Here is a 13,331-nt window from a genome sequence, read left to right as displayed (position 1 = left end):
GCAGCTATGTAAACAAAAAATAAACAAATAAATAAACAAAAAAATACATGTTATGGTGGGCAAAATGCAGAGAAACAGGAAGAATTTGCTGCTAATAGTCTGAACTAAATATATTTATGTGTAGAAAAGAAAACCGAAACATTGCACTATGAGTGTAACACCGAATAATATCACACATAGGGGCCCAAAATAAACCATTGAAAGGCAGACAAATCCATTTAAAGTGCATTACGGTAAGACAGACAGAGACACACAGGTTCTTGTTATGAAACTACAATTCCCAGCATGCACTGTGCTGCATGATCCTTTGGGAATGTTCCTTCTTTCACAATCAGTCCTCTTCCTGACAGTCACCATGAGTTTATTGTATGCAGAGAATGGAATTTCTGGTCTTGACAGGGTTTTCATTGAGCAGGGATCATGGCCTGGGAGGAGTTACTCTCACATTGCCAGCCCCTATACAGAGTACAGGAGAAAGTTTTAGGAAACTGTATTGTATCAGAGTGAAGTGTGGATAATAGAAGTACAGCCAGGGGGTGAAGTTTAGCAGCACCATGACTTACGACTTCCAGTTTATCATTGGGTTTTCGTTATGTGTTTCCATTTTACTGTCGTTTATGCTAAAAAGAAGGAGGTAAGTGTTCCCATTGTACAGCAGCCGGCTCCTTGTACATCTTACTGTGTTTTTGGCTATTATATTATATCACTAGATAAACATGCAGGAAATAATGGAGAGGTGTATTCAGCTGTAAAGCTTTACAGAGGTGAGAATAGGAGGACTGCCGGATAAACACTGCATGCTTGTTGGGAAGTAGAGAAAAGGCATGAAAGGTATGCAGCCATAGTGAGGAAGTGCATGAAAATACCACTCTGCTGATGCTCATGTATATATACATTGTTTATGAGAAATAGTATACCCTTTATCGTAAGGGCTCATGTACATGTATTTCAGACGATTCCGCACTCAATGCTGCCGTATTATTCCCCTGAGGATATAACCTTTATATCACAGCAGTGCTTCCCAACCAGGGTGCCTCCAGCTGTTGCAAAACTACAACTTTCAGCATGCTTGGACAACCAAAGGCTGCAGTATTATTCCCCTGAAGGTAATACCATTATACTACAGTGTTGCTTCTCAATCAGAGTGCCTCCAGCTGTTGCAAAACTACAACTACCAGTAAGTCTGCACGGCCAAAGTATGCTGGGAGTTGTAGTTTTGCAGCAGCTGGGGACACCCTTGTTGGAAAACACTTTATTACAGTAGGTATTGAAGCTTCTATATGAAATCAGAGGCGTGCAGAAGTATAGAGTGACCTTATAGAATGACTGTCTATGATTAGGGTAATTGAAGAACGAAACATGTCAGACCTGATGCGTGTTTGCTCCAATGCATACTGTTACTGTTGACAAACACTGTACTACAGAGAAGCGAACATGCATCAGCTCTGAACTTAGTGCAATGATCTTAATCATAGACCATTCATTTCTATTGGGCTCCAATGCCTACTGTAGTGCAGTTTTTCTCAACCAGGGGGCCTCCAGCTGTTGCAAAACTAAAACTCCCAGCATGTCCGGACAAGCAAAGGCCAAAGGCTTTCCAGGCTTGCTGAAACCGCTGGGGTACCCTGTTTGGGAAACAGTGAACTACAGTATGAGTTGGAGCTTCTATATGAAATCAGACATGCAGAAGTATAGAGTGACCCTATAGAATTCTATGGTATATGATTAAGGCAATTAAATACCAAAACGTGTCAGTCATGATAGATGTTTGCTCCAATGCATACTGTAGTACAGTGTTTTCCAACCAGAGCGCCTCCAGCTGTTGCTAAACTACAACTCCCAATGTGTTCGGACAGCCTTTACTGTCCGGGCATGCTGGGAGTTGTAGTTTTGCAACAGCTCGGGGCATCCTAGTCTGGAAACACTGTTCTACAGTATGCATTGGAGCTTGTATATGAACTCACAGGCATGCAGAAGTAGAGTGGCCCTACAGAATTCCATAATGTATGATAAAGGACATTGAAGACCGAAACGTGTCAGACCTAACGCATGTTTGTCCGTGCCATGTGGATATGCTTTTATGTAATATATATTATCAATGTGGATATGCTCTTTGGTAATCTATATTACGTAGCTGCTTAAAGAATTACAGTGGTTACATCCAATAGACCTGTTGCAAATGGACTAATAGTACCCTCATATGCTCGCATCTTACACCACAAGACTATCACTGAGAAATGTTGTGGTTATAATAAAAAATAGTCTTTTAATCCCAGCATTGGCTTTATATAATTGTTGCGTATGATTCCAGAATGATATTATTATACAGATACATATCTTCATAGCCCTGAAATGCGTAGATTATACTGATATTATGTGTATACAATAGGATTCATTAAAAATTTTCTGGAGTATAAAATGTTTTGGATACCATAGCCTAACCTGGATAAGATAAAGATTACTTTATATCATATTTTTATTATATCTGGTTATTTTTGCTCAGTCTTCGGGCCATGGCCTTCCAATTTTCCAAATTATTTCGGAGTGGAATCAGGTGGAAAAATTCTGCTAGGAAATTCCATTGTTTTTAATGCGGAATGCGGAATTTCAGCGGCATATGTTTCCGTCACGGAATTTCCGATGTTCTCCGAAATAATTAACATGTTCAATCTTTCAGAGGAATCCAGTTGGAAATATATTGCTGTCTATGGAGACTGAGCATTTGTGAGTGGTCCCAGTGCTGGCATGTTCCAGCTGGTGCCCATGGGCAGACATTCCGCAATGGGGGGGATGTTGCAATGTCCAGAACAGGGCCCTAAATCTCCCGTCGCCATGAAGCGGCATATACTTCATGTATTCGTGCTATATTCTGGTATGGTATAATTATTATATGTAAATGATGCATCATGAGAATTATTGGCTGGCAGATGCAAGGTTAAAGCTCTACTTGAAACTGTCCATGGTCATCATCCCTTTAAAGAACTTTTGACTTGTTGTAAATATGTGCAAAAGTTTTGATTGGTCAGGGTCTTAGAATTCAGGGGAGCGTGCTAACCGAGACAATCTTACAATGTAAGTCTATGGGGTTGTCTTAGTCACCGGCACTTTTCTCCCAGCTCATTCTAATAGTTGGTCGTGGTCTGAACCCCAGATCTGCAAAACATGACAATGGCTGAAAGAACTGACCAATCACAATGGGCATTTCACTGGTAAAACACCTGTATTACTGAAGTGCATGCACTGACTGGCTGTCTGGTAGCGCCTTGTGTGTACTGTACAGGACCCTGAAGAAGCTCCTGTCCTCTACATGTACGGGGGGAGATTCATCAAAACATGTGCCGAGGAAACGTTTACCAGTTTCCCATAGCAACCAATCAGATTGCTGCTTTCATTTTTGAAACGGCCTCTGAAAAATGAAAGAAGCGATCTGATTGGTTGCTGTAGGGAACTAGTCAACTTTCCCTCAACACAGCTCTTGATCAATCTCCCCCACAGTGATTTACAGCTTCCATCAGCTCTCTCTTATATGTAAGAGTTTGCTTTATCTGTATTAGTTATCTACTTAGTTTTCTTTAAAGGGGTACTACCGTCCTGACAACTTATCCCCTATCTAAAGGATAGGGGATAAGTTGCCTGATTGCGCGGGGTCCCACCGCTGGGGACCCCCGCGATCTCGCACGCAGCACCCCGCTCTCATCAGGCTGATGACGTCTGATGACGGGAACGGTGATTGTGACGTCACAGCCCCGCCCCAGTGTGACATCACGCTCCGCCCCCTCAATGCAAGTCTATGGCAGTAGCGAGACAGCTGTCTCACCCCCAGCCCCATAGACTTACATTGAGGGGGCGGAGCATGACATCACATGGGGGCGGAGCCGTGACATCACGATACTCCGGCCCCGTGATCAGCAGTCATCAGACCCGGAGCGATGTTCCCTCCGGGGGCTGATGAGAGCGGGGTGCTGTGTGCGAGATCATGGTGGTCCCCAGTGGCGGGACCCTGCGTGATCAGGCAACTTATCCCCTATTCTTTAGATAGGGGATAAGTTGTCAGCACGGTAGTACACCTTTAATCCTCACTTTTTTTTCCTATTTTTGGATGACATTTTGGGGCTTCAGAACCAATTAGTAGGCCTCCGTAGAGTTATGGTCTCAACATACAATGGTCGTCCTGGAAGCAATAAATATTATAACCTGAGGGACCACTGTATATATTCACATGAGTAGTAATGTTTTTGCAAAAAACTGTAACATTTTTGCTATGTTTGCGAAAGTTATGGCAAAAGATGCAAGAGATAGGATAGTGTTAACTTTATAACTCATATACAGTGGTCCCTCAACATACGATGGTAATCCGTTCCAAATGAACCATCGTTTGTTGAAACCATCGCATGTTGAGGGATCCGTGCATTGTTAAAGGGGTATTCCAAGCAAAAACTTTTTTTTATATATCAACTGGCTCCAGAAAGTTAAACAGATTTGTAAATTACTTCTATTAAAAATTCTTAATCCTTCCAATAGTTATTAGCTTCCGAAGTTGAGTTGCTGTTTTCTGTCTAACTGCTTTCTGATGACTCACGTCCCGGGAGCTGTCCAGCACCTATGGGAATATTCTCCCATCATGCAAGGGATATTCTCCCATCATGCACAGCTCCCGTGACGTGACATCATCATTGAGCAGTTAGACAGAAAACTTCAGAAGCTAATAACTATTGGAAGGATTAAGATTTTTTAATAGAAGTAATTTACAAATCTGTTTTTGCCTGGAATACCCCTTTAAGTATAGGACAGTGGTCTACAACCTGCGGACCTCCAGATGTTGTAAAATTACAACACCCAGCATGCCCGGACAGCCAACGGCGTGTCCCCGCCGCTCCGGACCATCACCGCTCGTCACCGTTGCCCTGGATGTCGCCTTCCATCACTGTCGCCACGTCCCCGTGGTGTCCCCGACACTCCGGCAAAGCCTCTGCTGCCCGGCATCCTCGCTCTCACGTCGCCGCCATCACGTCGCTACGTATGCCACTCCTATTGGATGACGGGACGGCGTGCGCAGCGACGTAATGACGACGATGGAGAGTGCCGACGATGCAGGGGATCCCGAAGAGGACGGGTCGGAGCCCCGAGGACAGGTAAGTGATCGTCAGCGGAACACACGGGGCACCGTAAACGGCTAACCGGTGGCAGCTGAAGCAGTCTGCGCTGCCGGATAGCCGTTTATGCGATGGCCCCGACATACAAAAGCATCGTATGTTGATGCTGCCTTCAACATGCCATGGCCTCTGAGAGGCCATCGCATGTTAAAATTATCATATGTCGGGGCCATCGTAGGTCGGGGGGGGTCACTGTATTCCTTTATTCAAATCCATGACATGACTGATAGCTGCAGGCACCCTGTCATTGCTTCTATCAGTGTTAGCACACAGCGGTGCTGTAAGGAAGATTACTGGTGTCTGTTGTGACATCACAGGATTTCCTTAGTTGTGTGTGGAAACGTGTCTGAGAATATGATTGTATGGAAGCCGTGTACAGAGCGTCTCTGCAGGACAAGTCACTTTTTGCTGCTCAGAAATATGACATGTTTGGTAGATAGAAGTCAATAGAACAATCAATGACTCAGATATAAGAATGGTTGTCTTCAGTGAATTGTGAGCCATGAAATGTTACCCTTATTGTATTTATTATCGTACCACACGGCCGCACGGCCCATAGTTTGTTTTTATGAAGTTTTTTTTAGACAAATGTGGCTATGTTTACACGGCAGAAAATTTGTCAACTGTACGCCCGGAAAACACAGGCAGACATTACGCAAATCTAAATATTTCGTTGGCGCTACAACCGCTCGTAAATGCGCTGTCTCTATAGACAGCAATGTTTTTTCGAGCAGAATCTGCAGAAACAATGAACATGTTCAGTGTTTCTGCACATGCTGAAATGAATATTTCCACAGCAGATGAGGGCAGATGGAATTACCCTAGGGGCAGGTGGCATTAACCCCTTGTGTTCATGACGCCAGGGCGTGGTTTTACCTCTACACTACCCGAAGATATACCGCTGGATCCTGGGCTAGGCATGGGGGCAAATAATGACTCCAATGCCAAGTTACTGAACAATGGTAGCTTTACTGAGTCAGACAGGGGTAACAGTCTATAGAGCTTGGCTAGGCCCAAGGAGGTGACCAGTGACTTCAGAGACCACAGGGCTTGCTGGGACTTATAATGGACTTAGACAATTTGATGCAGGGCCATGCTTAAAGGTATATAACATTATAGGTACATTACACCATATAACATAAGCACTTAGGGGAATACATAAGATACAGGTACAGGGGGAAGCCCAGGGGCCACGGAATGGAGTCTGCCGGACAGGGCAGCAAAGGTACAAGGGTGCAACTCCTGTACTGGGCCACCACAAACTCCCCCTCTTAACAACAGCCGAGCTCAGCGCTGAGTCCTGGAGGGCAGATGACATGATGTGGCCACTGAGGCATGTTGATACCAAGAACAGTTCCTGGGGCATTTTAAGACCATGTCCTTCTCAGTGCTCGTGAATAAACAACTGGGGAAGAATCCATGTGGCATTTCTTAACATCCATATATGCTCACGACGGTGTGAATAACTGGGATTAAACAGTAAACATGTGGGAGTTTTAGGACTTGCGACTGCACACTTTAGCACATATTTGATTCGGATCGGGCTGCCTGAGGTTTTCTATCTGAATGCCTTTTGCTGCTGGGACCCTTTGGGACCCTTATACAAACAGCAAATACACATTTTCTGACACTATATGGCAATTTTACCTATATACATAGTAGCTCTGTCATTGTATATGTTTACCTAGGCTTCCAGGAGAATTCTCTGGCCAGTAGAGTACCCTATGCACGATGAACAGAAAAATATTTAAACATTAGATATGACATTTGTTGACTGATGTGGACTAAGAATATAAACTGGTTAGCTACAGTCCTAACTAGATATGATATTTGACTAATTTATACACACTAAACACTATGTACACTACTGTCTTCTCTGTACTTGAAATTACATTAGAATTAGTTAGAATATTCATTCTATACTGACTGACTATACTATGGACAAGTAACTTTAATACAAAGGTACTATTATTCTCTGTACCAAGCTGGTAACTGTCATGGCAGTGAGCTAGTGGATACGCTTCACCTGACAGGGTCAAGGTACCTCCTATACAAATTGCCATGGAAAAAAAGACATGGAACATTTGAGACATTTTTGGTATAAACACGTTATATACAGTTTATTACAATGTGCCTAAAACTATACAACAACAGTTTTTGCATTTTATTACCGCTCCACAGTTCTGGTACAATTAGAGTTCTCAGTAAAGGATCACGGCTATAAGCTGGGCAAATACACTTACGCAAATGGTGAGACTGATGGGAACCACCATTTGAACTGCAGCAGCTTTTGCCACTGGGTGAATACACGTTAGTGCCTGTTGAGCCGGCCAAACCTCTTCCTCAGCAGGAATAGACCGAGGCACTTTAGTTGGTGCCCAATGGTTAGACCAAACCTCCTCAGCAACAGGAGTAGGCATGGGCACATCTGTAGATGAATTGGACTGGATGAGTTGTGGCTCATCGCCAAATAGCCGCCGTGACAGTGGTGGTGACTGGGGGCATGCTGTGGGCTTCTGGATCTGGAGGGCAGGCTCTGGGCTAGGGGTAGAAGGATGGGTAGAGAAAATGGCTTCAGCTGGGGTACTCACTTCTGACTCCTCCACCCAGGATCTCCACCCAGGAACCCCAGGTCCGGTGATGAGGGGACAGCCTCACCGGCGACGCTTTTTTAGAAGATGCCAGCGTACATTCTGCTGGGGTTGCTGGCCATTTTCCATCATCCTCGGGCAGTGGAACTTTAATATAGGCCTCCTTGGACCCAATGGAGATTCTTTGCAGACAATCTGCCAGCTCCTGAGACATGTGCGCCGCAGTGACCCTCCAGCACCATCTTGGGACTCTCCGATCTCGTGCTTGCCTGTTCTGCCATGTTGCTCCACTCACAGACTTCCGGCAAACTGAGGAGGTCCAGCGGCGCTGCTTCTTTGGGGAAATGGCTGCCGGCCGGAAGTGCGTCAGCGGTGCAGCGCTGACTTCTGTTCCCCCGGGAAACAAGGGGCAGATCTTCACAGTTCCACTTTGGATTGGACACCGCAACATGGCTTCCACACCCAGGGGACATTTTTGCGTGCTTCTCTGGCACATCTTTAACCCTTTCAGATACAGGCAATACTTTGTGAGGTAGCATAGCTTCAGATCTGATTTTACACATGGTCGGTATAATTCACAATGGCAGATAAGTCTTTTCTTCACCTCCCCCTCTATTTCAAAAGCATGTACAGAGGAATTGTCATGTAGGGCAGGGATAGAGTGCAGCCCTAAACCTGCCCACACCCTCTGTCCCTGCCTACTTGTGTACCCGTCCTAAATAACGGGTCCACAACCACGAATACGGTCCCTTCCTATAATACGTGCAGGGACAGTTAAAGTCAAAACAATAAACTAAAATACAGTGTTGGTGGTCCAGTATTGGAGGTGTTACCCCGTATGCTTGCTGCCCTGTCAGGCAGCCTCCCTACAGTGTCCCCTGGGCCTCCCTTACATCTATCCCCCATATACATATATTTCTAATATATAATACCATGTAATGTGTTCAGAAAGCATTGTCACTTTAACATGTGACTTGTCGTGATTGTTACCCAGGAGGAACTAGTGACCAGGTGATCCCAGGGGTGACCTATGGGATCCCTGCTAGTCTCCCCCATATAAGCCCTTGGTGGAGCTAGCTTCTCTCTCTTTCCTTACAAGTCTTTGCTGAGGTCACATCAACTACTAGAGAGTGTCCAGAGTCAAAGGAGGCGTCAAATCCAGTCTGCAGCCACAAGCAGCTACAAGTAAGCCACAGTCTCAGTATTGTCAGTCATCAGTCAAGTCAATGTAGCCTGCATTAAATTGACCCCATCTACTTCAAGTCCCATCAAGCCCTTAAGGTAGGGCTGGGCGGTATACCGGTTCATACCGAATACCAACATTTTTGTGCTGCACGATATGAATTTTAACCCATATCGCAATACCGATTGGGCCCCTCCCCCTCGGGAATGAATGAATGAGCCCAGCGCTGCGTTGTCCCCACATCGGGAAACTAATCACAAGTCACCCACGAGCGATGTTCTGCCCCCCAATTATCAGCCCAGCGCTGTCCCCATCGGGGTAAATACTGATATGTCACCCGCATGCGCTGCCCTCCTCATCCTCATGTTTGTTGCGGCTGCCGGCACTGACACTCTATACCAGTGGTCTTCAAGCTGCCAACCTCCAGATGTTGCAAAACTACAACTCTCAGCATGCCCGGACAGCCGTTGGCTGTCCGGGCATGCTGGGAGTTGTAGTTTTGCAACATCTGGAGGTCGGCAGGTTGAAGACCACTGCTCTATATTGTGTGGTATCCCTATGCCCGGGCTGCAAAAAATAAACAAAATAAACTTTAACTCACCTCCCGTTGGTCCGGTACCGGCCTCATCTGCTTCCTAGTGAATGGAGCGTCGGAAAGCCGTCAGCCTATCACCGGCCGCAGCGATGTTCCACCTCGGCCGCTGATAGGCTGAGCCCACTGTCATGTAAAAAGCCACCCAGAGCTTATTACACGACAGTGGGCTCAGCCTATCAGTGGCCGAGGTGGAACATCGCTGCGGCCGGCGATAGGCTGACGGCTGTCCGACGTTCCCGTCCCTAGCGTAAGGCGGACGTTGGAACATGCGTGAGTTCATTTTGTTTACCTTGTGTCTGCGCCAGCGGCAGCGGGTGACATGTGAGAATTTACCCCGATGGGGCAGCGCTGGGCTGATAATTAATTTTTGTTTGGGGGGGGTGGGGGGCAAAATAGCGCAGCGCTGGACTGATAATTAATTTGGGGGTGAGTGGGTGGAGGAAATACCGTTATATACCGTGGAACCACCGAAAGTTACAAAAATACCGTGATACGCAGATTTGGTCATACCGCCCAGCCCTACCTTAAGGTCTCTGAGTCACTGGCCACCTCCGTGGGCCCTGGCTGAACTGTATAGACTTTACCATCTGTCTACCCTCAGTAAAGCTACCGTTATTCGTAACTTGGAGTCGGAGTCATTATTGCCCCCATGGCTAGCCCATGATCTAGCGGTATACTTCGGGTGGTATCGAGGATAAACCAAGCCCTGGCATCACAAATACAAGGAGTTAATTCCATCTGCCCTTTGTATCATACCCTCTACCACAACAGTAGGTGTCAGAGAAACAGCTGGAGGCACACACAACTAACAGAAATAAAACTAGACAAACACACAGTCAAGTCAAAGTCAAAACAAGCTGAGTCAGCTACAGAAGTTATCAAGGTACCAATACACAAAACGGAAGAAAGGTCAGAAAGCCAAGCCAAGATCAATATCGGGAAAATTTACAAAAACAACGCACGTTAATTGAACAAGTTCTTTCATTGGCAACCAGGAACAGAATGAGCTAGACTGAAATGTTTAGCTCACAGGTGTGGCTCAGCCGGATTGTTGCCACAGCCAATGGGCGTAGCCAAGCAAGCAGGCCATATAACATCTCAGGGAGAGTTAACCCTTCGAGTTCTTACAGGAAACGTAGAAACATAGAATGTGTCGGCAGATAAGAACCATTTGGCCCATCTAGTCTGCCCAATAATCTGAATCCTATCAATAGTCCCTGGCCCTATCTTATATGAAGGATAGCCTTATGCTTATCCCATACATGTTTAAACTCCTTCACTGTATTTGCAGCGACCACTTCTGCAGGAAGGCTATTCCATGTATCCACTACTCTCTCAGTAAAGTAATACTTCCTGATATTACTTTTAAACCTTTGCCCCTCTAATATAAAACTATGTCCTCTTGTGTTCGTTTTTCATCTTTTAAATATGCTCTCCTCCTTTACCGTGTTGACTCCCTTTATGTATTTAAAAGTCTCTATCATATCCCCTCTGTCTCTTCTTTCTTCCAAGCTATAATGTTAAGGTCCTTTAACCTTTTCTTGTAAGTTTTATCCTGCAATCCATGTACTAGTCTAGTAGCTCTTCTCTGAACTCTCTCTAGAGTATCTATATCCTTATGGAGATACGGCCTCCAGTACTGCGCACAATACTCCAAGTGAGGCCTCACCAGTGTTCTGTACAGCGGCATGAGCACTTCTCTCTTTCTACTGCTAATACCTCTCCCTATACATCCAAGCATTCTGCTAGCGTTTCCTGCTGCTCTATTACATTGTCTTCCTACATTTTTAAGTCTTCTGAAATAATTACTCCTAAATCCCTTTGTTGAATTGTTCTTTTCTGTCTGACCACAATGCTCTCTTCTTACACATCTGTCTGTGTCAGTAACTGTCCAGAGTAGGAGAAAATTTCTATAGCAAATTTCTCCTGCTCCAGACAGTTCCTGATATGGACAGAGGTGTCAGCAGAGAGCACTGTGGTCAGACAGAAAATAACTATTCAACTTCCTCTGTAGTATACAGCAGCTGATAAATACTGGAAGTATTAACATTTTTAAATAGAACTAATTTAAAAATCTGTTTAACTTTCTGGCACCAGTAGATTTGAATTTTTTTTTTCCACCGGAGTACACCTTTAAGTGTTGAAAAGGGCAGAATGCTAACTAACCTACTCTGGGTTGTAGACTGAACCCACAGAAAATACACAACTCCCAGTTGCCTGCAATATACTTTAGGGATGCATTCACACACACACACACACACACACACACACACACACACACAGAAGATTTGAAGTAATATCTACAGTTGCAGATTTTACAAGGCAATTCTTTTTGATGGTCATGTCAATAAAGTAATTGCCTTGTAAATCCGAAACTGCAGATTTTTTTCAACTGTGAAGCTGCAGATTCACCTATATACCACAATAAACAGAACGAGTCAGGTGTTAAAACCCTTTGCCTTTACATAGTTCTTTGAACTTGGTTTCATTTGACTTCACAATATGGCATTTAATAAACCTCTGTATCTGGTGCCCTTTGCACTTCAGATGTGTGCGCACAGATTCACTGAATACGTATTTAGCCGGGGTTATGTTAAGTGCGTTAACCCGACACAGCAATGAGTTGTGTTTAGATATGCTAATGCCCAATGATCAAGATAAGGCCAGTAATTGAGGAGTAATGTTAGCTTTAGGATAAGTTATCTCAACATCAGGTGTTGTAGTACAATATCTTTACACTTCAGGGATAAAGATGAGGCGGCTACATCTCTACATCCGAACCAATGTCAGCTGAGCCAATGGGTAGAGTAGAAGGCACTGGATTCTCTATCTTCTGAGGGTAAATAAATGGAGGAGGAGGAAACTCCCCCAATACTAAGAACACAACATAAATCATGTAAATAAATAGTCTTATATATAAATAAGTTCAGATAATCTATTTTAAATGTCATGGTGATATATAGGGTACATTAATGAGAAGGATGTACATGAGCTGATCAGTTTAGTAGACCTAGACCCTTGTCCCTTATGATCCTTAAAGGAGAACTCCAGTGGACATAAGCTTATCCCCTGTCCACAGTATTAAGGATAAGTAACTGATCGCAGGGGGTCCAACCATTGGGATTCCTCCACCCCCCCCCCCCCCCCATCTCCGGGACGGGGCCCTGGCTCTCTCACTGAGTAGCGAGTGTCGTCTACAGGTATATAGAACTTGCTCCATCAATCATTAATTTCTAGGGGAGCGTGTGCTCCTTACTGAGTGCTAGGGCCTGATCAGAAGATTGCTGCGGGGGGGGGGGGGGGGGCAACCCCCAGCGATCAGCTAATTATCCCCTATCCTGTGGATAGGGGATAAGTTCATTTTCGAAGGATATTATATTTAAAAGGGGCACTCCGGCCCTAAGATATCTTATCCCCTATCCAAAGGATAAGGGATAAGATGCCTGATCGCGGCGGTCCCGCCGCTTGGGACCCCCACAATCTTTCATGCAGCACCCTGTTACCATCAGCCTCCAGAGTGAACATTGCTTCGGGTCTGATGAATCACGATCACGGGGCCGGAGTATCGTCATGTCACTGCTCTGCCCTGTTGTATATTTCAGCCTGTGTGTTATACTTATATAGGGCTCTGAACTCGTAATGTCCCCCTAGCTAGGTAGTCAATCTGCTACATTTCCCCATTGAGAACTAATAGTCAAAACTGAATGAAAAGTGTTATTTGTCTAGAAATAGGTTGATAGACGGTGTTGTCCGGTGATTAAATTGAGTTTCCTTTTTCTTTGGGTCTTTTGTAGAACATAAATGGAGAT

General features: G+C 44.9%; 1 protein-coding gene across 2 annotated transcripts in view; it reads left to right on the top strand.

The window, feature by feature from the left end:
• Positions 1-501: 501 nt before the first annotated feature.
• Positions 502-13,331, top strand: part of LOC130274118 (cytochrome P450 7B1) — a 279,901-nt gene continuing 267,071 nt past the window's right edge. Inside the window, exon 1 of one of the 2 annotated variants that reach the window (XM_056522037.1) lies at positions 502-634. In XM_056522037.1, coding sequence (XP_056378012.1) covers positions 555-634 — 80 coding nt within the window. In that variant the 5' untranslated portion in view covers positions 502-554. The remainder of the gene's footprint in view (positions 635-13,331) is intronic. The other variant, XM_056522040.1, reaches the window with a different exon arrangement.

The sequence above is a fragment of the Hyla sarda genome, chromosome 5 (assembly GCF_029499605.1).
Source record: "Hyla sarda isolate aHylSar1 chromosome 5, aHylSar1.hap1, whole genome shotgun sequence".
Lineage (NCBI taxonomy): Eukaryota > Metazoa > Chordata > Amphibia > Anura > Hylidae > Hyla > Hyla sarda.
Note: the sequence above shows the minus strand (reverse complement) of the source record. Positions and strands in the feature narration are given on the sequence as shown.